Source organism: Rhinolophus sinicus, chromosome 1, assembly GCF_057876585.1.
Source record: "Rhinolophus sinicus isolate RSI-liver-muscle chromosome 1, RSI-T2T, whole genome shotgun sequence".
Classification (NCBI taxonomy): Eukaryota; Metazoa; Chordata; class Mammalia; order Chiroptera; family Rhinolophidae; genus Rhinolophus; species Rhinolophus sinicus.
Genome location: NC_142501.1, coordinates 121,517,064 through 121,543,859, shown reverse-complemented (window position 1 = coordinate 121,543,859; position 26,796 = coordinate 121,517,064). Strand labels below are relative to the sequence as shown.

The window sequence follows — 26,796 nt, the reverse complement described above, 5'->3', positions numbered from 1 at the left end:
CCAACTCTCTATTTAAATAGATTCTCTTTACATGAAGGAAAAGTGTTTGAGAACTCCATTTCAGCCTGAATTTTGAACTGAAGAAATTATTCCTGAAAGACATATCTTAAACCAGTGAAATGAATGAATATCATTACCTACATAGACGCACATCACTATGAACTTCTTAAAAACCAAGTGCCAACTGGTTTTTACCGTTAACTTCTTTTATACATTTAACGTGACTCACTGTTATAATATATGTTGGGCTGAAATAGGCACATAATTTATGGAAGAGTTCTCTTGCTGCCTTACCTTTTCTCACTTTTCATTCTTATAAAATACTTTGAAGTTGAAGGCGAGTCACTTGGCAACTTCCTGGTATTAATTGTGTTCCATTTAAAAAATACGTAGCATTTATGTGAGTTTTTAAAGGGGGAATCTTTTCATCATGTACATACTAGTGACAATGTGAGCTCTATTTTGAGATCCATAAATTATTTTAATACAATACCATTGCCTTTTTATTTTACTCTTTCTTTTTGAGAGAATCTTTTTTTAGATTTATTGATTTAGCATGTAGACCTCAAGATAGAAAAAAAGGCCCAGAAGAGTGTGATTAAAATTTTTTTAATTAAGTTATAGAGATGTCTAACTTTAAAAAGGGATTCTTAGTGACTTAATGAAATGGAACTTCTCTTTCTAAGTATTTAGCTTTAAACTGTCTTTGCATTTTTTTACTTTATTATGGTTTTTATATTTATGTTGTCATTAGAGTGTTCAAAGTATCATTTTATACTTCATTTCACTTGATTCCCCCAATTTCTCTTTATCATTGGTAGAACTAGTATTTTTATTTTCATTTTGCCTTTGTGGAAATCAATGCTCAGTTACTTCAGGAGCTGCTCTTGAAGGTCACATGACCATATAATTGGAAGAACTCTGACTTTCCTCCAGGTCATTTGACACCAGAGCTCTTTCCAAAATTACATGCAGGTCATTGCAATGTCTTATAGGGGATTAGTTAAGCAGAGGACCGGCTAATTTAATTATACTGGCCAAAGAGAAAATAACATGAAATGAACCCTAGAATTAACTGGAACATGATTTCTTATCATTAAAGGAAGTCTCATGTTTCATCTGGCAAGTTAGTCATAAATGCAACTTAGTTGAATTGGATTAAGAGATATTTATTGTTTTCAGAATACAATTAGAAAGAAAACAAGAAATTCATTAACACACACAAAAAACAACCCAAGTTATATATGCGTTAAAGTCATTTGGATCTACTGAAAGTATAACATTAAAATAGGTGAAATTCAAGCTACATATTATCAATCTGTAGGAAATTATTTGGTTCTATGAATCTTTGAATAAAATGGTAACTTTTTAAAAATACTGGCTACATCAATCCTTTTGATTTTGTAGTTTTTCATTCTTTTTCAACTATGTTCTTTTGGTGATTCATATTTTATAGACAGTTTTCAAAGAAATACTTCAAATAATTAATAAGAAGCATGTATTCCTAAGATCTTCCTTACCATTTAAAGGGAAGACATCTTTTTAAAAGTATGGCACTGATATGATACCAACCTATGTAGGAAGAAAGGATGAAAGGGAAAAAAGACTGATAATATTGGAAGCCACTGTAAACATGATTAAAAGGGAAAATTTTCTGTAGGAAATAAAGAGCACGAATGCTCAGGAGTCTGGTTTATTCTTTTCTAGAAATAGTTTCTCCTTTCTGTGGTCTCTGGGAAGTATCTACTGAAACAGTATATAAGATACAGAGCTTCCCAGTAAATTTCAAACTGTAATATTCTTGTCTCATAGAAGGAATATAAAAAAGATTTGGAAAATGAAATCAAAGGGAGAGGAATGGACGTGAATCCTGAAGTTCTTGATATTCAAAGAGCAAAACGAGCATCTGAAATGGCTAGTGAGGTGAGTGCATTTATTTGACAACTGAGAATGTACGAATTTTCAGCTGATGTCCTTGTCTAAAAATCTTTCTCAAAGATTACGTATACATTCCACAACTTTATGTGTCAGATGATTATAAGCAGCTATGTCCTGGTTGTCTTTCCCCAATCAATGAATTAAAAAAAAGATGCTCACCATCTCCTTTCTATGTGGTATGAGAAAAATGACTCTTTCCCCACATTTGGGAAAAATCTATACTATGAACCAAAATAGGTTTATGCAGTTTAACTTGATCTTTTCAGCCAGGAAGAGGCAGAATAGGAAGGTTGTTCTGTCTGTTGCTAACAGCAGTTTAAAAGTTCACACGCTCACAACCCAACTGCCTCTCCCAGCCCTTGCCTAGATTGCTGAATGAGTCTAGTTAAACCTCTTTATAACATGAAAGTGGCCATTGCTTACTTTACGTAAAATTTATAAGAAGGAATGAAGTACCTCTGAAGTGCTTTCAGTCCTTTATGTCATCATGTCACATTATTATGTTACGTCATTTTGGTATCAACTAATGGCACTGTGCTTGGAGGAGAATCTCGCTGAATTTAAGCAGTGAAAAAATTCAGTGCTTTATACCAATATGTTAGTAAACTATGGTGATCATGATGATGGTGATGTCCCTATTAGTCATATTGCAACTGATAGAAACCCAACTCAAACTGGGGTAAGCAACAAAGGAAGTGTTTTGGCTTATGACTAGAGAAGTACAAAGACCAGGTTTCCTTCCGGTTGCAATTCAAATGATGTCTCTCTTCCTTCATCACTCCATTCTGTTATCTTCTCTGTTGCTTCAGTCTTGGGAGGCTGTCTTTATGTGATGGCACCTCCTACCATCAAGATAACTCCTATCTGTGGCTAGTAATCCCAGTGGGAACTGAGCATCTGTTTTCTTATAGTTACAATTCATGCCCAGAGATGGAATGTCATTGTGGATCATCTTCTATTCTGTGCCCACACCCAACCCAATCACTGTGCCTAAGCTCGGGGGAGTGTAATATGCTGATGACCTAGGATGGTTCTCAGGGTCACCCATCTGTTTACTTAACTTCCTAGGTAGTTTAACAATGTTTTGAGTATGAAATATATTAAATTGTTATGTGTTTTAAAAAAATGTACATTCATCTTTGACCATACTCATGTTCTTTAAATACATTGAAAAAAACATTAAAAGTATTTTAGTAATTTAGTAATTTAGGAATTAAAAATACAAGAGGGGAATAGAGAAATCAACCCACCCAAAATGTATGGATTGAGAAGGGTTAGAGGTAGTTCCTGAAAAGAAAATTGTGAAACTTTTTGCTAAAAGAAGAATGAATGGATGCTGGTCAGGCAAAAATAATAGATGTCCACTATGATATCTTGGGCTAATATTGTTATTATATATCCTTACATTATATATATATATATATATATATATATATATATATATATATATATATATATATATATATATATATATATATATATATTTACAAATTCTTCTGTTATGGTGACATATCCAGTCTACATTTAGAGGTAGATCTCGTCAGTAATACTGGGAAATACCGTTTTAAACTCTTAATGGCAGAGTCTAGGCAGATGCAGTTGAATGGCAAGATGCTGGCAGAAGCAGCAGTAAATCAGGTCTTCGTGTTCAGGTACAGGAGTAAAAGACCATAAGAAGCTAGCAATTATTAAATGCCTACTGTGTGCAGGGCACTAGGCTCTATGCTGTCTCATCGGCCTCACAGTGATCCTGCAAGAGGAATTATTATCCCCACTGTGCAGATGAGTAAACCAGAAATGCTGAGAAACATGCCCAGCGTCACACAGCTAGCTATTAAGTGCTCAGTCTTCTTTCTACAACATCCACTCGTTTAAAGCTGACCCTGTCTTCCAGACCCCTGAGACAATTGTCAGTGAAAATTCTCACCTGGCAATTGCCTGTTTGTAGTAAAAATCTTCATAGCTTTATGTGCCCTTCTTCCGTGAAAACAGTGATTATAGTCCTAAGCAGTTCAGAAAATTTAGTCCTGGGTGAACACTTATAGTACAAAGTATGCTGTGTCTCCTCCTCCTCCTCTTCCTTCCTCTTCCCCTTCATAAATATGTTTAGCCATTTTTGATAATATTGATATGTGTTTGTCTTCCAAGTTTCTGAATGTTGTAGCATGTTGCTTTTTTACAGAAAGAATACAAGAAAGACCTGGAGTCAAAAATTAAAGGGAAAGGAATGCAAGTTGGCACTGACACCCTTGAAATACAACATGCCAAAAAAGCTTCAGAGATAGCTAGTGAGGTTAGTAGAGCGGACCTTGAAACTTGTATGTTGGAACTTAACAAATCGTATTAACAACTTGATTAGTACATGGCAGTTTCCAAAGCTAGTTTAACAGTTTGGAATGGAAATTCTTCCAAATCATCATGCTTATTTGAAAATTTACAGTTTCTGCTTTGTTCATTTCCTTTAAATATGTCAAAGAAAACTTGGGGAAAGGCATTTTAATAGAACACAAACACCCATAATACAACAAATTTCACGTTAATCTAGGTTATGATAAATGTTTTCATACTATTTTTCTTTAAGAAAAATCGATCATGTGTTATTTGATGTATTTGATATATCCGTGTTTCCAACTTTCTGAACAGAACTTGAAAATCATGTATTGAGACTCGAACATGACATTGATAGCCACTTCTGTGTGATCTGATTGCATGTTCTCAAAATATCCTCTGCTGACTCATCACCATGCCTGAAATTTCTAGAGTCAGCATTTGGGGTTGAGGTATTATAACCATGTTCATTCATCCAATATAATTTCCTCTTTATACCATACATGCAGTGACAGCATGCTAATTTAGAAATTTTGGCTTCGATGCTATGATATGCTAGCTATCAGAAAACAAAGTTGTTGGAGTCAGACCATGTGTGTATTTTTCAAAGGAAATACCCCAGAATCAGTTCCATACCTCTTGAACTCCCCCTGTAATTTTAAGACTATAAAGGGGTGAGTGGAGCGGAGAGTATTTGGGGAGAGATGACTTTGTAAGAACACATGTAAGGAGAAGTTTAGGGGTGTAGGTGAAGGGGTACCACTTATTTATCTCAAGGCTGATTGGGGGGAGGCTTCACTGGGACTATGCTGAGAGCTATAACGTTAAGGGACACTTGCAGTTAGGACGAGCTGTCTCAGGATTAACTCCCACCCTGGCTATCTGTAGGGTGGAGGTAGCTGACTAACTGCCAGGGGAGTTACTGCTGTGTTGGGATCTGCCTACATCCCCAGGGTTAGGTACTGGCCAGGGGGATGGGATGGCCTTAAATAGTTTAGATAAAGAAACTGGGGATGACATAGAATTCTTGACGAACAGCAGTTCCATTTAGAAATGGCGGGGGAGGGGAGTGGTACATGCTGAACAAGTGTTTAAAAACCTACTTTCACCCTGCCCCTAATTTGATTCTCCTCCTGAGAGATAGTCATTGTTATAAATTTGTTCTAGAGCCTTCCAGATCTATATTTATGTATATATAGGTGAACATACATTTGTGCACACACAGACTTAAAGAACTTAAATACCATGAACTTTGTTCTGCGCTTGCTTTCCTCACTACATATTGCAGACCTTTTTTCCATGCCACTTCGTATAGTTCTATCTCATTCTTACAGAAAAATTAAGTGTTCTTAATTTGGATGTGAATATTCAACCATTTACCTTTTGATGTCTCGTAGGCTTTATCCCGTGTAAATGACATATACAGTATAACAGGGATTTAGCAATACATGCTGAAACCAGAACCCTTAATTATTCCTCGGATTTGCTTCCCTCTTCTACCCCCTTCTTAGCAAATGTCATCAATGAAATCCCAGATATCACTTTGATTCCTCTTGTCAAAAAGTTTTATTGACTCCACTTCCATAATGGTTTCCTAAATCCATCTCCTTCTCCCTACCCTAGTGCAAGCTACCATCTCTATTTATTACCTGGATCATTACAGTCGCTCCCTAACCAGAATTCTGCTTTCGTTGTTGTCCTCTTAGTATCCATTCTCTGCCCAGCAGCCAGAACAACCCTTGAAGAATAAAACTGTGTTACTCCTCTGACTGAAAACTATTGAGTGGTTTCCAGTTATGTCCAGTGCAGACGCCATACTCCTTGCTCTGGTGCTCAAAGCCCCCCCTCCTGCTCTTCCTCTTCCCTTGTTCATTGTGCTGTGGCCTCACAGGCTTCCAGTCTGCACCCCCACAGGTTTTAGGGTCTCTGTACAGCTCTGTTCTCTTCCTGAAAGCCCTTCACTTAATCTTTGGATGGTTGGTTCTTTCTTGCACTATTTCTTGTCATTCATGTTGTAGGTTTCATAGTTCTTTTTTTAAGGTGGTCTCCTGGGGCTTCCGAGTAACTATCTACTCAGTAACTATCAAACCACTACTCACAATTCTCTGAAATTTTTGTTATTATGAGGAGGAGTGACATCCAGGGTTAGTTCAAGGTACTGAATTGGCGTATGGGGGTGGGAGTGGGGAATTTGAGGGAGGAGAAGAGTTTTCAAAATCATCCTCATGGGACTGAGAGTTGAAGCCAAAAGAAAGCATCTTTTTGCTGGAGAACAGAATGTGGAAAGAACAGAAATATTATTTTGTATTTCACACTTTTTACCTAAGGGCAGGCTTCTACGACATACTACTTTTATGAAAAGTTGGAATGTCATTCTTTCTTTACTATGGTAATACATTAGTTTATTCAGTGATATGCTGATTTAGGTGTCTGTATGTACCTTGGGACTGTGTACTAGGAAAATGGTGCAAACTTAGTTACTGAGAACCTAGGGAAAAACAGGCCTAGAGGAGTCAGCTGTACTATGGTCACGTGCAACCCAAACCAATTTTGTGATACTATTATCTTTGTAATCATATAATCATAACCATGTCCCATTTTGCCCAAAAGACAGGCTCTCAAATCCTTTTCAACAAGAGTTTGGGATTGTGCCATAGTACAAAGTTTATTTTTATAAGTAAAGTCAATGTGGTATATTGTTACATGAATGATCCCCAATAGTCAAACTTTCCAATACCTATGGGCTTGGGCCATGTGATTTTCTTTAGCCAATGAGACATTAGCAAACATGATTCAGGCAGAGGCTGTAAAAGGAAGTGTGCATTGGGGCTTGCAGTCCAGAAACATAGATGCCATCATGTTGTTTTAAGCCTTCTAAGTTTCCGGATGTTTCAGTATGCGTCAAAAATAACTGATACAACTGGTTCCCTACGTAGTCTATTTATGGGCTTTAGAACGCTTTTAGATTTGATAGTTCTATTGGAGAATTAAATGACATCCTTGCTACTGTGGGACTTTGGTGGCCGTTTATGATTAGTGCCTCACTGCTTACATATATTGTCCTTCAAATGAAGTGTTTTGTTTGGGGGCCTTAAGAGGCTTACTAAAATCTTGGAGCGTTTTACAGGCAGAGTAATAATTAAGTGTTATTGTTTAGAAAGTTAAATATTATTACTAGAACTTTTATTAAAAAAATGAAACTGAGCATCTAAGTCAGTGAAAATGGGCAGATTTATGCGCAGTAAATAGCGAAAAATATAATATTTCTCTGAAATTGAGATTTTTGCTTATGACTGTTCTCTAAATTTAGAACATCACAAATAAGCAAGACACATTTACTTTAAAAGAGGTAATCTACAAATCTAGAGTATGTCAGCACAATGGGAAATAACTGTTTTGGAAGAAATGCAATTAGATATTATCTGTAGTTTTTTTCTTTTAATAATACTTTCCATTGAAGAATAACATGGATCCAGAAAAGTGTACAATTTATAAGTGTACAGCTTGCTGAATTTTATAATTAATAGTTTTAAAATGAGACAAGGGTCTTTTTCATTAGGACGTTTGCGTCTGTGTCATTTTGACATTTTGTAAGGAACAGATAATCCAACTCAAGCTGGCTCACAAAAGCAGATGATTTATTGTTCTACTAAACAGTAGAGGAATTCTTCCACGTGGCTTGATCTAAGACTCAGTGTAATTCACTTTCAGTTTTGATCTTTCAGTTCTTAGCAGGCTTCCTTCTCCTGTTTGCAAAGGGGCATCTAGCAGCTCCTGGGGCTGCTTCTTTCTCCATCCACGTCCAGGAGGAAATGAAAATCTCTTGCTGTCTTGTGTAATAAAAGCACCTATCCCTGAACCAACCATGAAGGGCCAGGAATGTGGAGTGATGATTGAGTTAAGTCCGTCAGCCCTGGGTCGTCTCACTCAAGATAAGTGGTGTAGAATGGGGGAGCAGTGAGTAGCCCAGTGGGAAGTCAGGGAGCTGAGGAAGGGAAAAAAGGGGTCGGATTCCAGGAAAGCAGTCAGCAATTACTCACTACAAAGTGACAAGTGACAATTTTATATCCCCTTTTTATTGATATTCATCAACTGAGTTACATATTTTTCAATTTTATCATATTGAAATATAAAAACTTGCCCTGGGCTAACTCTGTTCTCTTTCTTTTTTTTTTCTTTAAAGTTTATTGAAACGACAATTGTTAGTAAAGTTACATAGGTTTCAAAAATACAACTCTGTAATATATCATCTATAAATCCCATTGTGTGTTCACCACCCAGAATCAGTTCTCTTTCCATCACCATATATTAGACCCCGTTTACCCTCTTCTAGAGCCCCGCTCTACCCCCCTTACCCTCTGGTAACCCCTAAACTATTGTCTATGTCTTTGAGTTTTTGTTCTTTCAGTTGTTTGTCTTGTTCTTTTGTTGTTTCTGGTTTATAACCACATATCAGTGAAATCATATGGTTCTCTACTTTTTCTGTCTGACTTATTTCGCTTAGCTTTATAATCTCAAGATCCATCCATATGGTCACAAATGGTCCTATTTCATCTTTTCTTACTGCCGAATAGTATTCCATTGTGTATATATACCACAACTTCTTTATCCATTCATCTATCGAAGGACATTTTGGTTGTTTCCATGTCTTGGCCACCGTAAGCAAAGCTGCAGTGAACATTGGAGCACATGTGTCTTTATGGAGAAATGTTTTCAGATTTTTTTGGTAGATACCCAGGAGAGGGATTGCTGGGTCATATGGCAATTCTATTCATAATTTTTTGAGGAACCTCCACACTGCCTTCCATAACGGCTGCACCAGTCTGTGTTCCCACCAACAGTGTATGAGGGTTCCTTTTTCTCCACAGCCTCTCCAACACTTGTTACTATTTGTCTTGTTGATGATAGCCATTCTGACTGGGGTGAGGTGATATCTCATTGTGGTTTTTATTTGCATTTCTCTGATGATTAGTGATGTTGAGCACTTTTTCATGTCTATTTGCCATTTGTATGTCCTCTTTGGAGAAATGTCTCTTCAGGTCCTCTGCCCATTTTTCAATTGGGTTGTTTGTTTTTTTGTTGTTGAGTTGTATGAGTTCCTTGCATATTTTGGATATTAGCCCTTTATTGGAGGCGCTGTTTGCAAAAATCTCCCATTCGGTTGGTTGCCTCTTTATTTTGTCGATGGTTTCTTTTGCTGTGCAGAAGCTTTTAAGTTTGATATAGTCCCATTCATTTGTTTTAGATTTTACTTCCATTGCCTTTGGAGTCAAATTCATAAAATGCTCTTTGAACCCAAGGTCCATAAGTTTAGTACCTATGTTTTCTTCTATGCAGTTTATTGTGTCAGGTCTTATGCTTAAGTCTTTGATCCATTTTGAATTAATTTTGGTACATGGTGACAGATAGCAGTCCAGTTTCATTTTTTTGCACGTGGCTTTCCAATTCTGCCAGCATCAAGGTCCTTCACATCCTTGGTTAAGTTTATTCCTAGGTATTTTATTCTTTTTGTTGCAATTGCAAAAGGAATTGTTTTTTTATTTCTTTTTCTGAGATTTCATTGTTAGTATATAGGAATGCAATGGACTTTTGTACATTGATTTTGTAGCTGGCAACTTGACTGTATTCATTTATTGTTTCTAATAGCTTTTTGGTAGAGTCTTTAGGGTTTTCTATATATAGCATCATGTCATCTGCAAAGAGTGACAATTTAACTTCTTCATTCCCAGTTTGAATGCCTTTTATTTCTTTGTCTTGCCTGATTGCTCTGGCGAGCACTTCCAACAGTATGTTGAAAAGCAGAGGTGATGGGGGCAGCCCTGTCGTGTTCCTGAACGTAGAACAAAGGGCTTCAGTTTTTCACCCTTAATTATGAGATTAGCTGAGAGTTTGTCATATATGGCTTTTATTATGTTAAGGTATATTCCTTCTATACCTTAACATTTCCTTCTATACCTATTTTCCTTCTATACCTTATATTTTATCAAGTGTTTTAATCATAAATTGATGTTGTATCTTGTCAAATGTTTTTTTCTGCAGCAATTGATATAATCGTATGATTTTTGTTCTTTATTTTGTTTGTTTATGTGATGTATCACATTGATGGATTTGCATATGTTAAACCATCCTTGTGCCCCTGGGATGAATCCCACTTGGTCGTGATGAATAATCTTTTTAATGCATTGTTGCATTCAATTTGCTACAATTTTGTTTAGGATTTTTGCATCTGTATTCATCAGAGATATTGGTGTAGTTTTCTTTTTTTGTGTTATCCTTACCAGGTTTTGGTATTAGGGTAATGCTGGCCTCATAAAATGAGTTAGGGAGTATTGTCTCTTCTTCAATTTTTTGGAAGAGTTTCAGTAGGACAGGTATTAAATTCTCTTTGAAGGTTTGGTAGAATTCACTAGAGAAGCCATCTGGTTCCGGACTTTTGTTTTTGGGAAGGTTTCGTATGATTGATTCAATTTCCTTACTGGTAATCAGTCTAGTTAGATTTTCCAATTCTTCCTGATTCAGCCTAGGAAGGCTATATGTTTCTAAGAACTTGTCCATTTCTTCTAGGATATTGAATTTGGTTGCATATACTCTTTCATAGTATTCTTGGATGATCCTTTGTATTTCTGTGGCATCCGTGGTAACTTTCCCTCTTTCATTTCTGATTTTGTTTATTAGTGTCTTTTCTCTTTTCATCTTAGTGAGTCTAGCCAAGGGTTTGTCAATTTTATTAATCTTTTCAAAGACCCAGCTCTTTGTCACATTAATTTTTTCTATTGTCTTTTTGTTCTCTATTTCATTTAGTTCTGCTCTGATTTTTATTATTTCCTTTCTTCTGATGACCTTGGGTTTCATTTGTTCTTTTTCTAGTTCTTTAAGGTGTAACTTCAGGTTATTTATTTGGATTTTTTCTTGTTTCTTGAGATAGGTCCGTAATATAAATTTCCCTCTTAAAACTGCTTTCGCTGCATCCCCCAAATTTTGGTAGGATGTATTTTCATTCTCATTTGTTTCTATGTATCTTTTGATCTCTCCTCTTATTTCTTCTTTGACCCAGTTGTTCTTTAAAAGTATGTTGTTTAATCTCCATGTAGTTGTGATTTTTCCTGCTTTCTTTTTGCAATTGATATCCAATTTCAAAGTCTTGTGATCATAGAATATGCTTGGTATGGTTTTAATCTTCTTAAATTTGCTGAGGCTAGTTTTATATCCCAATATATGGTCTATACTTGAAAATGTTCCATGTACACCTAAAACTGATGTTTTAGGATGAAGTGCTCTATAAATGTCAATTATGTCCACTTCATCTAATGTGTCATTTAGGGCTGCTATTTTATTTATTTATTTTCTGTTTGGATGAGCTATCCATGGCTTCAATGATGTATTTAGGTCCCCTACTATAATTGTGTTTTGGTCAATTTCTCTCTTTAGTTCTGTTAGTAGTTGATTGGTATATTTCGGTGCTCCCTGATTGGGGGCATAAATATTGATGACTGTTATGTCTTCTTGTTGTATAGTCCCCTTTTATCATTATGAAATGTCCATCTTTGTCTCTTGTTACCTTTTTTATCCTGAAGTCTGTTTTAGCTGATATCAGTATGGCTACACCTGATTTTCTCTGGATACCATTTGCTTGGAGTGTCAATTTCCACCTTTCACTTTGAGTCTATGTTTGTCCTTGTAGCTGAGATGTATCTCTTGGAGGCAGCATATGGTTGGCTTAGTTTTTTGTATCCAATCTGCTACTCTGTGCCTTTTTATTGGTGAGTTCAGTCCATTTACATTTAGGGTGATTATTGATATGTGAGGATTTCCTATCATTCTATCTTTAGTTTTCTGGTAAGACTGTGTCTCCATTGTTTTTTTGCCTTTTTGTTGTTGTCTATTATTTCAGTGTGGTGGTATTCTATGATTTTTCCCTCTGTTTCTTCTTTTATTACATTATATATTTCAGTTCTGGATTTTTTTTTTTTGAGTGGTTACCATTAAGTTTATGTAAAAGAAAGTTTGATATTTAGAGTATTCCATTTTCTTCAGCATGCTTACTTTCTCCATTCCCATATTCTGGTTCAGTCCTTTACCCCCTTTTATGTTTTGGTTGCCACAAATTATCCCTATTGATGCTGGTTGAATAGCCTTCTTCAGTTTTCTTGTCGTGCAGGTCGTGTGTTAGAAAATTTTCTCATCGTCTGTATGTCTGGAAAGGTCTTTATTCCTCCTTCATATCTAAAGGATACCTTTGCTGGATATATTATTCTTGGCTCATAATTTCTCTCTTCCAATAGTTTGAATATTTGGTTCCACTCCCTCCTGGCTTGTAGATTTTCTGCTGAAAAATCTGATGATATCCTAATGGGCTTTCCATTGTAGGTTACCGTCTTCTTTTCCCTGGCTGCCTTGAGGATTCTTTCTTTGTCGTTGATTTTTGACAGCTTCACTACAATGTGCCTTGGAGAAGGCCTGTTGGGGTTGAGGTAATTAGGTGTTCTATTTGCTTCTTGGATTTGAGGATCCAGTTTTCCCACAAGTTTGGGAAGTTTTCGTTGACTATTTGTTTGAATATACTCTCTGTTTTCTTCTCTCTTTCTTCTCCTTCTGGTATGCCTATTATTCTTAGATTGCCTTTTTTGATGGAGTCAGAAAGTTCGTGCAGAGTTCTTTCATTCATTTTAGGTCTCAAGTCTCAGTCTCTTTCTTCTTCCATCTATATCATTTGTAGGTTTCTGTCTTCGATGTCACTGATTCTTTCCTCCATCTGGTCAACTCTACTACGTAAACTGGCTATTTCATTCTTCATTTCTTTTATTGAGTTCTTAATCTCCAGAAATTCTGTTTGGTTCTTTTTTAAAATTTCAATCTCTTTGGTAAAATGTTCATTTTGTTCTTTGATTGTGTTTCTGAGTTCATTAAACTGCCTGTCTATGTTTTCTTGCATCTCGTTGAGTTTTTTCAGAACTGCAATCTTGAATTCTCTGTTATTTAAGTCACGTATTTCCATATCTTTAAGTTCATTTTTTGGAGACTTTTCATTTTCTTTCTGAGCTGTCTTGTTGCCTTGGTTATTCATGGCAATTAATGATTTATTACTTCTCTTCCTAGACATCTGCAGGAGTTGGTTCTGCAACAGGTTGATAGAAAGAGGTCTTTCTTTTGTTTTTCAGCAGGTATTGGTAGCATGTTTTATTTTCTCTCTGACTGCAGCCTTTTATTCTCTCTCACACTGTAGTGTTATGTTTTCTCTGCACTATTCTGGCTTCTTACACCATGGTGGGATTCCCTGGAAGGCGGGCTTCTCAGAACTCTGTGAACAGTTCATCTGGGTCATAGGGCACTCCCTCCATGGGGTATATGGAGAGCTTCTGAAGTTCAAAAACTCTTCCTTCACAAGATTCAGAGCTCATGTGTTTCAGCAGCTCCGTTTACTCCTGCAGGGATCCGTCCAGATGTGGGGGCAGGGACGGGGTAGGTTGTGAGAGGTGGCCCAGAGCAATGGCAGCGACCACCACCACAGCCAGTCCTGCTTCCACAGCTCCCACCCCTTTGCCAGAATTAGTTGGGCTGCGAGTTTGTGTCTCAGGACCACAGTGCTCAGAACTGCAAATATCCTATTCTTTTGATCTGACACTGCTACTGTTCCGCTTCTAGCACTGGGCAGGTGGGGGCGGGGTGTGCTCTGGGTGGCTAGTGACGGGCGACTAGTCTCAGTGCCTATGGCTTCCATCCTCTGCTCGGCAGTGAGGGCTTAAACCACCATTTTCTTTGCTCCTAGGTCTCTGCTGTGAGCGTTGGGTTCAGCCATGTTATATGCTGTCCCCTCAGCCCTGTGGGCCATAAGTGGATTCCTAGCAGTCTGAATTCTTTCCTCTCTCACAGCTGTGGTTGTTCCAGAATGCAGGGAGCTGGGAGCACTGAGCTAGGTCTGCGTCCTGTGCCCACGTGGCCCCATCTCCGTCTTTGCACTTCTCCCTTCCTTCCTCCCCCGCTCACGCAATTTGCACACCTTTAGGTGATTTCAGTAGTGAGCTTCTTCGTCTTGCCTGTCTGCTGTACAGGGAATCCTTTGTGGAGTTATAGTTGTGTAATTTGTTGTAAATTCTAGGGGAGATTTCAAGAGGCTCACCTCACACTGCCATTTTTATGACATCACTCCTCTGTTCTCTTTCTTCATTCAAATTAGTAGGGAAAAAAGTCTCTGATTACTTGTAAGTCATTCCAAGTCATGTTTCTACCACAAGTTAAAACTTTATAGTTCTATGGAAACAAAAGAACAAATGAATAAAAGGAAAGTCCAACTTATCTCCAAAAGTCATGATCTTGACTTTGAAATGACCTCAAGTTTTTCAAATTATTGTAGAGCCCTAATTCCATGTTTTATTTTCTACAGAAAGACTATAAAAGAGATCTGGAGACTGAAATTAAAGGGAAGGGTATGCAGGTGAGCACAGACACTCTTGATATCCAGAGAGCTAGGAAAGCATCGGAAATGGCCAGCCAGGTAAGAAATGAATGACGTACAAAATTTAAAATAAACACATTGAATTATATATAGAAAGCATATAAATGGTATTGCCACATGTGTAGCTTTGAGATTCAAACACATGAATATCTACATTGCTATGGGAAGTTATGCAAAGTTCTGAAGATCATTTTCTGTTCTTTTAGAAAGAATATAAGAAAGACTTAGAAACTGAAATCAAAGGGAAAGGAATGCAAGTGAGCATGGACATTCCCGATATGCTTCGAGCCAAGAGGGCATCTGAAATATATAGCCAGGTTGGTAGAAAATGAAGATGCTCAGAAGGATGTATTCTGAGACCCAGTCACCATGTGTTTTGTGCAGTTCTATGATTGATACCTTTTTGAGCACACTGTATTCAAAGTCAGTGTGCTCTATTGTAAAAGAACCACTGGCCAAAGATAATTAGCCTCGTTAGTAAAAGGGACAACTGCTGCAGATTCAATTCAACAGACATTCAATGTCAGAGCTCCTCTGCTAGGGGGGCCCCCTGTTTGGAGTCCAAGGACATTTTGACCTTTTTTTTTAATGCTATTGGACACTTGACTTTAATGTTCACACTACAAAAACAAGATGACAAATGAGTTGTATTTTACCCATTTTATAATGAATATTATCATTAAAATAATCAGTTCCAACTAAAACTAAGAGTGAATAAAACTGCACAAGGTGTAAGGTGAAAGTGAATATTAACAAAAAATTAAGAATTAAGTTTTCGTGGTAAACTTTAGACTGCCAAACACCTGTCACATCCTCTAGAAAAACTGGATATGGGAGAAATAATGACCACAAAAGAAAACGTTCAATAGAAAAATAATTAAAATCTGATTTGGGCAAAAATAATAAAGGAGAATGAAAAATAAAATGGTTATGGAATACTGACCAAGGAATTAAATTAGATTAATGGGATTTATGCTGAAAATAGCTTCTAACAAAATTTTACCAACTTTGTTAAAATTCTGGCTAAACCATAAACGAAGAGTCTAAACAAATGCTGGTTCAAAATGAGTATCATGGTAGGAGAGTCGAATATCAAAAGAGTTGTCTGCTTCTCACCCTCCTTTAATGACACAGCAGTTGGCATTGTCCTGAAGTTCATATTCATCTGTCCTCAGTGTGTCATGGTGGCACGTGAACTTGAAGTTGGCGCTAACTCCATCAGCTGAACTCATATCCTAGGTAAATATCTGAGACAGACAAATGGTGATTTGAGTCACTGGAGAGAAGTTGCTGTCTCAAGAATACCAAGCTCATTCATTCATTCATTCAGCAAATACTTCCTGAGCACCTGTTTACATGCAAACTTAGATATGGTTTTGCTCTTGGAGAACTCCAGGCTAATCTAATAATCTAATATCCATACAAATAGAGTATTACAAACCATGATATTCACTACCAGAAAGTAAAGGATTCAAGAGTTAAGGCTTCCCGGAGGAAGTGATGCCTGAGCTGTCAGAATTCCTGCTTCTTTGACTTAACAGTGTTGATTTTTTGAGTATCACACAAAGATACATCTTATTTTAAGGAATTTGAATTATTTTGGATTCAATGGAATTCTTAAGAAGACATAATGATGCTGTGGTGCATTTCAACGTGAATAAACCTTTCCTAACAAGCAACAGTATGCCATGATGGTTAAAGTTACTGATTTTGGAATCAGAGTGCCTGATTTTAAATCCTAGTTCTGACACTTCTTAGTTAATGACTCAGCTTCCCCATCTGTAAGAAGGAATAATGACAGTATCTGCTTGCACAGTTAATTGAATGAGCTAATGTGTGTTCAATATTTAGAATAATACCCATTACATAGTAAGTATTATGTAAATGCTGGTAGTAGTAGAAGGTATTGCCCAAGTTGTATCAGAGCTCATAGTAGTAATTCAGTAGACAGAATATTGTGATTTTTATCTCAACTGCAAAAATACTAGTACCTTTCCCTTAATCAAATGTATCTTTATCTGAAGTAGGAAGCAGAACATAGATCCAGAAGCATGAAAGCAAGTAGGTATAGAGAGCCAGGTTACTTGTGGGAGCTATGAGGCAACTTTGAACAGGGATGAGACTGCGCATGGAAGAGTAGGTTCTATACACAGGAGTGGGTGGCATAGAGGTCAAGCCCTCCTGAGGCCGTGGATGGACTGAGGTGGGAACCATTGCCTCAGCAAAGATGAGGCTGCTCCCTAGACTGTTGGCTTACTCTGTTTGCGTATTCCTTTTATATTTGCTATTGCATCAACAACTGCTTTGAATCATAAGATATAACTGACAGCAGCCATGTGATGTAGTAGAATTGGAGGTTGTATCATTACCATTTTCTCTCTGTCTCTCACATGTGCACATATGCACACACACAGAGTTTCAGATTCATGTTAACTGTTTCTGTTTCTAGAAAAAGTATAAAGATGAAGCAGAGAAGATGCTTTCTAACTATTCTACTGTGGCAGATACTCCCGAAATTCAGAGAATTAAAGCAACTCAACAAAACATCAGTGCGGTGAGTAGCCATTATTTCTTTTCAGTTGCCTCCTTGAAATTATTTTGTAAGGAGGGCCTTTTCCCCTCGTCATCTTTTTGTTGCATTACTTGAATTTCCTATCTCATGTATTATCTTTATTTCTTTAATAAGAATATCAAATGTTCTTACAAGTTATAATTTATTGTGATTATTTTAGAATTACAAATTCTCATTTTCTTCTTTGGTACAGGCTACAGTTATTTTTAACTGAATTTTAAAATTTCACTCAGAAAAGAGGTCACAATCTTCCACATAGATTTTACCTTGAGGATGCAAATAGTCATATGAAGTGATTTCTTTCCTAGTCATTGATTATTTGCACTGATAATATAATCTAGGAATTTACTAGTTTGTAACTACTTTCTAAACTTGCACATTTTGATTTTGAGGAATAGGAATTAGTACTGTTAATTAAGAGATTGGGTCTATGTTTAATGGGTGTATTAACTTGAATTCTAGATTTATAATAATTGACCACACAGTCAGTATTTTAATGTAGCGTTAGCTCATTTAGTAGGTAAGCAAATGTCTTATTAAAATATAGATTCTATTAAGTCTGAGGAGTTCTGGGATGTTTTCTACTTTCTAATAAATTGGCAAATGCTAACCCTCTGGTACGTTGGGCCAGTGCCTCTAGGTCTACATAGTCAGGCTGTGTTAAGAAATGGAGTCTTGGGGAAGACAGGATCAGAGAAACAGGCTCTTCTGGCCCTTATCTCCTGTGATTCCATGGCATTCCAGATTTCTACCTTTTGTAAGAAGACCTCTCTTATATCGTACTCTCCCAACCCCAATGAGGGCCTGCTGGATTACTGTGTGTCAAGAGAAGGAGTAGTTCTGTTCTCATGACTTTCTTATAATTATTCTATTTTTCTGTGGAGCACTTTGTTTTCTGTTTTGCTTTGTGTTTGAGAGGGGTGGATGTTGTTAGAGGCGGAGAGATGTGGGGAGGTTAATGAATAAGTGGAAGATGAGGAAATTAGACTGAATTATGTTGAATTAAGTTCTCTATGGCATCAATTTTCCTTCCAAAAGCAAACATAAGTTCGATAAATGTTTTTTGTTCTTTACCAAACTGGCTGCCTTTTTCTTTTATTCTTCACTTTGTTGACATGCTATTTCACCAGCTATCAAAGTTCTTACTTTCACAAGGAAAACTGTAGCCTTGTTCCCCTTGAACCTTTCATCTTGATATATCATACTGCCTAAGAGATAGATCACTTTAATAGTACACTCATGAAATCTAGGATTAGATTTCATCTTTTTTAACAGAATTTTAACTGTGTTAAATTTTTAGAGAAAGGGTAATTTCAGTATCTCTTCACAACTTGAAAGAAAGGAATTTTACCCTGGAAAATAATTAAAGGCCCTAGAATGTTTATTTACTGCTTAAGAGGAGGTTTCAAAGGCCCCATTGGCCTTCTACTTCTTCCAGCTTCCAGCGGAAAAAAAAACCCAAAAAACATACACCCTCGCTATAATTTATAAAGTAACTTACCCTCCAATTCCCTTTGAGCTAGGGGGAACGGTAGAGGAGGTGCTTAATGTTATAAGTACAAACTTCTCCATTCAGTGCCTGACATTCATAATGGGTAATTGCTATCCTTACCCAGTAGGCATTCTTCCATGTATATTTAGTATATTCAGTTTCTTCTTGAGGAAGTCAAAGGGTTCTTTCTTTAAGTCATTTTCTTAACCTTTCTCTTCACCTTCATCCTTGGAGGCAGAGCCTTTCTTTAACTAATCCAAGTAGAACTGCCCAATTCAACTCATCTGTCAGGAAGTTTAGAAGTTACATGGCATCCTAGAATATTAGTGTGCCCTGCCATTTGTGGATAAAGAGTAGGGAAGGCAAAGTAATGCTGTAGTAAAACATGCTTCAAAATGAATTGATTAAAAAAATCTACGGAATACTAGTGCAATGAAATCTCTGTAGCATGAATGAAGCCATCTCCTGCAGAAAGCAGACGGAGAAGGGTCTAATGATGAGGTTTATAAATGTGTTCTGATCCACCATGGATGGAGCCTGTCGCAGGCAGCACTCAGGTCTGGGAGAGAAATTAGTTTGGCAGAGAAGTGTAAAATGTTTGTTTCCTTCACTTTCAAATGATAATATTTGAAATGTACCCATCAATGTACTGGAATATAATGTTATAAATGTTCTGTAGCATGCAGTTCTATTGCCTACAGTGAAATGACTGTGCCATTTTGATTAGTTTAGAGTCGTATGGGAAAAAAAATGTTCATCTTTAATCATGTTTAACTTCTCACCCGAGGAAAATCACTCAGAGTGTACAGTATATCATTTCTTCTCCCAGCTTCCCACTGCCTCTTCTAGCAAACAATAAATGCATACTTCTGTATCTCTATGAGGTTGGGCCATAAACTCCTGCTTAGTATTCAAATGGAAAGTTGCCCTTTCAAGATTAGCTAGATCTGTCAAACCAAGATACGATTCTCTAACATTTAAAGATCTCGACATTTTCCACCTCCAAAGTACAAGCCTTTTAGCTATTAGCTTTCTCTAAGAACTATTTTTGAATCTTACTTAGGGGTAGCCTGTTTCATTGCACTCTCAATTTAACTCTTTTGGATCTGGACTCATATTAGCATTATTACTCATATTAAATTCACAGATACTAAGACATAGATAATACCTGAGATATTTAGGAACCATTTTTTTTGACTGTCCACGTAGATTTTGGCCTCAATCATTTTAAACATTACCAAGTAATTCCTAAAATAGGTTTTGTGTAGACCTGTGTTAAATTTCAATGTGTGCCTCTTAAGTCTAGCCTATATTTTCATACATATAAGTACATATGTGTGTCTTTTTTCTTGGATCCAATCCTCCAATCGTCCCTTCAATTTTAGACATTAAAATTACCACCTGATGTGATGGCATCACTAAACATTTCATAAGTTAAAGAGCTGTTTCATGTCCCAAGCATGACTGTACACTGGCACTACCATCTATTGAGTAGATGTTCCTCTAAATAAATTTAAAGGAGGAGCTTTTGAATGAAGTGGATGACAGGATGTATAGGTTGGCTTTACATAACATGATGTGTATGTAGAAGACACTTGCTGGCTTTCTGCCTCGGGCTTTTCCATGGAGATCAGGACACAGAGGCCTTTGCTTTTAGTATGTCCCTCCACCTCTCCCTTCTCTTCTTTTATTTTTTTCCTTATTCTGGATAATTTGAGTGCTCTCAGTCAGGTAAGCAGTGTTCCCAAGACTCTGTAGGTAATGCAGGTTGACTTTTGCCTTTAAATACATGGTAAAATTTAATTAACATTAATAAATAAAAACTTCATTTTGGATAGAAAATAACAAATTATTATATTACTTAAGATCATCTCCAAGGTTTTTTGGTGCATCTACCTAATGATAAAAATAATTTCCATAAGCAATGTTTGCTTACTTTAATTAAAAAACTCCTACAGTGATGGATAGGTGAATAGAAATGGACTTAGTCGCGCTGTGTATAAAGGGAATCCTGAAAGTATCAGATAAAATAAAAATTTGTGTTCTCATTGAAGGAAAATTAATGTTGGAATTATAAAAATTCAAGTATGCGATAGTTACAAATGAAGAATTCTTAACTGTTTTCTTAAATCTTGTGTTGAATAAAACTTACATTATTTTTAAAAATAAATTATGCAGGTGAAATACAAAGAAGAGATAAAACAGGCAACAGCCATTTCTGATCCTCCAGAGCTAAAGAGAGTTAAAGAAAACCAGAAGAACATCAGCAATGTGTGATCATATTTCTCTAAGTATTGTTTTCTCTTTTATTGCCTGGCATCATATAGTGAGGGCGTGACACTGACACAGGGGAAGTGTCATGACAATGATACCACTGCAGGAGGGCCAGTTCTTGAAAGGTGGAGATAAGATTTCACACAACCTTGTTCTGTATTATGCCTAGCTCAGTGCTTCACATGCATTTGTTTATTTAAAATAAAAAGCAAAAACATGTTATTAAATTCCTATAATGCTCTTCTTTTGGAAGAATTCAAAAATGAGTGAGGTACACCCTAAGGTTAAGGGCTGTGAATATTCTCAAAGTCTCTAGGAGAAACAGACTTGGGAATAAATAACAATTATGCATTGTTTATGTGTTATAACAATAAGTAATATATATTGGGAGTTTGCTGTGCTTTTTGAGTACTTTACATGCAATATCTCATTTAATAATAAGTAATAATTCCTCTTGCAAAGTCTTGTGGAAATGCAGAGAAGGAAAGCTGTGTCCAGTGAGAGAGAGGAAAACTCTTGGAGGAAGAGTAACATTTGATTGAGATGTTAAAGAATTAATAAAGGTTTATGGTGGATTTCGTGAGGAAGGGCCTTCCTGGCAGAGCAAATTGAATATGAATGAAAGGCTTGTTCAAGGAGGAGAAGGCTTAGTGTGATGGGTACGTGGGGTGAAGGGTGGCACGAGATGGTGGTGGAGAAAGAAGTGATCCAGGTCATAAGGAGACATGTGGGAGTCCCAGAGTGTCCCTGTGTTGTTAAGTGGCCTGCCAATGATCAGGTCTTGACTCAGTGATTAAATTGTCTTAATGTGTCCCTTTTTCAAAAAGAAAGGTTACTACCATGTTTCCCTGAAAATAAGACCTAGCCGGACAGTCAGCTCTAATGCATCTTTTGGAGCAAACTTTAATATAAGACCTGGTATTATATTACATTATATTGTATTGTATTATATTATATTATATTATATTATATTATATTATATTATATTATATTATATTATACTGGTTCTTATATTATAGCAAAATAAGACCGGGTCTCATATTAATTTTTGCTCCAAAAGACACATTAGAGCTGATTGTCCGGCTAGGTCTTATTTTTGGGGAAACATGGTAGTTTTCAATTTATCATAGAAACGTAATACTCTCTTAAAAACAACTTTGTTTGAAAATAATAGTTAAATGAAAAAATAATACTATAAATGACAGTACAGTTGTGCTCTGAAATGGCATTTGGTAAGTGACGTACAAATGGTGGAAATTTGAGTAACAATGGACTAGTGGATAAAGAGCATGGACCCTGGATTGTTGTTTCCATCCCAGCTCCAGACCTTATGTGTTGTATAACCTTTCTAAGTCACCAACCTCTCCATGCCTCAATTTCGTTATTTATAGCACAGGGACTAGAGTATTAAATACGATCTCATCTGTAAAGCCCTTAGCATGTTCTTAAATGGATGAATGCAAGGTATGAACAGTCTCCGTATCAGATTTATGTCTCCAAACTTACATCCACTAGAAATTGGCTATAACAGTGTCTACATCAACAATGCTATTCTCTGGGCTCTACCCAGAGTGATCTCCTTGTGTCTTGCCATCAATAGAGATTACACTGGACCTTTCCTCACTTTAACTGAGACAGTTATTCCAGACGCAGAATCTGCCTAAACTCTCAAACTACATCCATAGCACAAAGAAAGTTGCACATTGTGGCAGGGGCCTGTCCCTTTGTCAGTTATTTTCCAAGCTTACCAGATGTCTCTTCACTTGCACGTTCATTGCTGAGAGTGGGAGTCTCAAGTCCATTGTATCCGCAGGCCCCATAGGCCTGGTGATTTCTTGGGGGAAAAAAATATTCCCTGACACTAAATTTAACTGTAAACAATCACTGAGACTGTTCCTCTGGTGTTCCTTATAATGGGATTTTAACCTTGAATTTTACATTTGCCTGTCAAAAATGTATTTGACGGACATACCATTCTTTTTCTCTGTGTTGGATGCTCATTGATTTCCTAGGATGTTATGGAATTGCTATGAGAGCTGACCACAAGTGATGGGTCTGATCCCCTGACTAGGAAAGGCTACCTCTATGCAGTAGGTCAGGAAGACGTCCATACTGCTAGGTCAGAGGGCTGGCCTTCCCGTATTGGAAGTTTGCAGAGAAGGAAACTTTGAGGTTCAGGGTTTCTTTATATGGTGACCATTTGTCACTAAGTTGCAAGCATAGGAATGGTGTGAGCCTCCTTTCTAATGAAAAGAGTGCAGAATGATTCTTTTTAAGTATAAAATGGTAATTTGATAAATGTTGCTTTAGTGCTATGAAGAAATGAATTCGCAGAAAGGATTGTTTATTATTACTGATAGGATTGAATACATGATACAATTGGAAGAATAACATTCAAAGGTGGAATTCAAAACATTTGGACAAGAAAAAGCTTAGTCTGGGATCCATATGATGTCCCTTAGCAGCCCCAGTGAAGAGTTTAATGAATGCTCTGTGGCTCTGTACGTTTCTTCTAATCTGATCCAGTATGTGGGTGCATGTTTCCTTCCCGTAACCTCACAATATCCTGCACCTTGTCTCCCAGCTGCAGTACAAAGAACCATGTTGCAAGGCAACTCCAGTAAGCATGACACCAGAGATAGAGAGAGTGAGGAGGAACCAGGAGCAGCTGAGCACGGCAAGTTGTGTCTGTTTTCTCATATTGTATCAAACATTACATATTTTTATTCTCCATAACGCTCTTTGAAAGCCCTGAACCCTCTACGTAGTAGATGGTCCTTTTCACAGTCATATATGGAAAGTCATGAACTGTGGCCCTGCCATGTGAGTCCAGGAAAGTTGGGATGTCTTTTCATAATTTAGCCATGTTTATTTATTCGGGAAATCTTCATTAAACACCCCAATGCGCCAGCCGTTATCCTGGTACACAAAGGTGGATATGACCCAGCTCCTATCCTCATGGACCTCATAGTTTAGTTGGTAAATCTCTAAGACTATATCCAGGTAAGGACCTGGAGAGCAGTGGGTCTGTTGTGACTCTAAGAAAAAAATTATCTACTGGACTAGGGGAAAAGAAGAGCTGGCTTGATTGGGGTTCTAAGACATGATGTCAGGGCAGGGGGCCTTATAAATAAAACAGAAAACATTATTAAATCATTCAGGAATCTATTGCTAATAAAGCAAAGATAATTCACAGTCATGAGGTACCACTAATGTACACCCTGTACAAAATGTCTTGTGTGAACCCATGAGGTTGGCAAAATTTCCCTGGTTTGTAGGTGTGGGAAACTGAGTCTTGGGGAGGTCAGAGGACATGCCAGGGACCCACATTTTATAAGAGCAGAGCTGGAATTTGAACCCAAGCTTCCTGGAATTCAAAAATCCTTTTAAAAATGCCCCCCATAGTTATTTTTCCCAGGTTTTTGACCCTCTTATGGAACTTTTACCAAGTTAAACAATAACCTCCTTCTTCTAAAGTGAGGGATCTTTAGCTTTTTTTTTTCTTTCATTTTCTTTGTCTGAATTTATTCATTTATTCAGCAGACATTTATTAAGCCCGTGATACACACTAAGTATTCTTCTAGCCACCAACCGTAGGAAAACAAAACCATCTTGGCCTCAAACTCACAAGAGATTCCAGAATAATAAAAGTAAAAATAATGAGGACATAGAATATCAAATAAGGAAACATTGTATGTGAATTTTCACCTAGGATTTCTATCACCTATCCTGTACCTATAAGAGTGGAATTTGACTGAGTCATGGAGAATAAGATAGATTTCCCAGTTCCTGAGAATTTAAAAAAAAAAAAAAAGTTAATTAATTTTAAAATTATAGTTGACATAAAATATTAGTTTCAGGTGTACAACATAGTGATGTGACATTTATATACCTTACAAAGTGATCACCATGATAAATAGAGTACCCATCTGTCACCATACCTGGTTACTACGATATTATTGATTTAGTTCCCTATACTGTATTTTACATCCCCATTACTATTTTTATAACTGGCAGTTTGTACTTTTTAATCCCTTCATCTTTTTTGCTCCCCCACCAACCCCTTTAGCTTTCTTTGAAAATTGAAGCCCTAGGGTCAGCAAGAAAGTCACTGGCCTTCCCAGGCTGCCATGGTGGCCTCTCTGTTGTTCTCTTGTAATGACTTCATTCGGATGTTTACCCCTTATATTTCCATTACTTTTCATCGTGGACATTTTGCAGTTAGTTTTGATATTTAACAGCAAATTGTTTATTAAAAATTCATTTTTAAGAAGCACAACCAACACTTGAGCCTGCTAAGTCAGATGAATCAGAATCCGGGGTAGATGTGAACAGGAAGGTTGATACATATCAATTGTGGAAAAAATGTATAAAACGATAGAGTTAATTTTGAGGTTCATCCTCTGTGGTATTTGGGTCTGCTGTCTATCAAAATTCTTATTTATCTTCCACAGGTAAAATACAAAGGAGAGATCAGACAGGCCACCACCATTTCTGACCTACCAGAGCTGAAGAGAGTTAAGGAAAACCAGAGGAACATCAGCAATGTGTGATCTTAGCAACTTCTTTCTTATGATATCAAATGTATTGTCAACTTGTCAATGAAAGGATTATGTTTACAAACTGTTCATGACCTTGAGTTGATATTGAATTCTGCTCTCAACTGACTACACGTTTATTTGAGAGGTTTCAGGGTATTAGGTATTGTGGGTCCAGCCAGGCATTCCTGCACCAGAGTTTCCAAGGACATGCCTGTTTGATTTTTTTTTCCTCATTTGATTTTTGTCTGCAGGTTTTTGTGTTATCTCTGTTATCTCTTCTTCATGTTTATGGTTGCTGTGGTTCCTCAAAGGGACACAGTGGGAGCTCCTGGCATTGTGGCCTTACCTGTGTACGTTCTTACTCTCTAGCCTGTCCATCCCACTCCCAGCTGTTATTCCATTATTATTGGATGGTGTCTGGGGAGACATTACAAAGCGTGCATGGCTAAATAGGTCACACGGGACAGGCCCGTTTTAGGGGCACTTAATTAGGGCTGTCAGTTTTCACTTAGACACTAACCCCTGGCCTGCTCTAACTCCTCTCTGTTTATGTAATCCATGGACATAGTTCACGGAGAGAATCCTGTTTGAAAGTCATTAACATATAGATGGGGTTCTTTGGAAGAGGAAATTTGGAAATCTGTTAGGTCCAAAGAAATTTTATATCCCTCAAACCTTTCAAGTCATTTGACCAGATTGTAAAGTGGAGGCAGGTTATAGTTGAGCACTTTTCCTAACAACTATATTTTGGACAAGTAGATGCTCATCTTTTCCTGATGTATTTAGAGTCACACTTGATGTGACTCCATTACTCTCACAAAGGGGCATGGTTGTTGAGAAGGGAAGGAGGAATGGAGGAGTGGGAGGCACGCCGGCCTTTTTATGCATGACCATGATCACCTATTTGAGGGCATCCTTTAAAAAATTCTGCCGCAGTTAATCACTGAGAAACCATGATAGTCTAATACCAATCTCTATGGATAGGAGTGCCTTTAAGTAATATCCACGAAGACGGTTTTTATCATATTCCTTTGTGATAAAATGCTTATTATAGCTTTACTGATGGTATGTATGCCCATATATTTGAGTACATTCACAGTTATTTCATTAGCAGTGACTCACTGCTGTGGGATGAATTAAAATAGATTGATTTAAGATGCAAGCATTTTAAGTATGACTAGACCTCTGATAGGACCCT

The 26,796-nt window shown here is 37.0% G+C and overlaps 1 protein-coding gene across 8 annotated transcripts in view; it reads left to right on the top strand.

Moving 5' to 3' along the window:
* The window catches only part of NEBL (nebulette), a 160,798-nt gene that overhangs the window by 100,100 nt on the left and 33,902 nt on the right, over window positions 1-26,796 (top strand). For 7 of the 8 annotated variants that reach the window (XM_088789084.1, XM_088789082.1, XM_088789088.1 and 4 more), the window contains 8 exons: window positions 1,813-1,923; window positions 4,121-4,231; window positions 14,648-14,758; window positions 14,926-15,036; window positions 17,169-17,273; window positions 20,962-21,054; window positions 23,642-23,734; window positions 25,512-25,604. In XM_088789084.1, the coding sequence (XP_088645210.1) occupies window positions 1,813-1,923; window positions 4,121-4,231; window positions 14,648-14,758; window positions 14,926-15,036; window positions 17,169-17,273; window positions 20,962-21,054; window positions 23,642-23,734; window positions 25,512-25,604 (828 nt within the window). The remainder of the gene's footprint in view (window positions 1-1,812; window positions 1,924-4,120; window positions 4,232-14,647; window positions 14,759-14,925; window positions 15,037-17,168; window positions 17,274-20,961; window positions 21,055-23,641; window positions 23,735-25,511; window positions 25,605-26,796) is intronic. The other variant, XM_088789086.1, reaches the window with a different exon arrangement.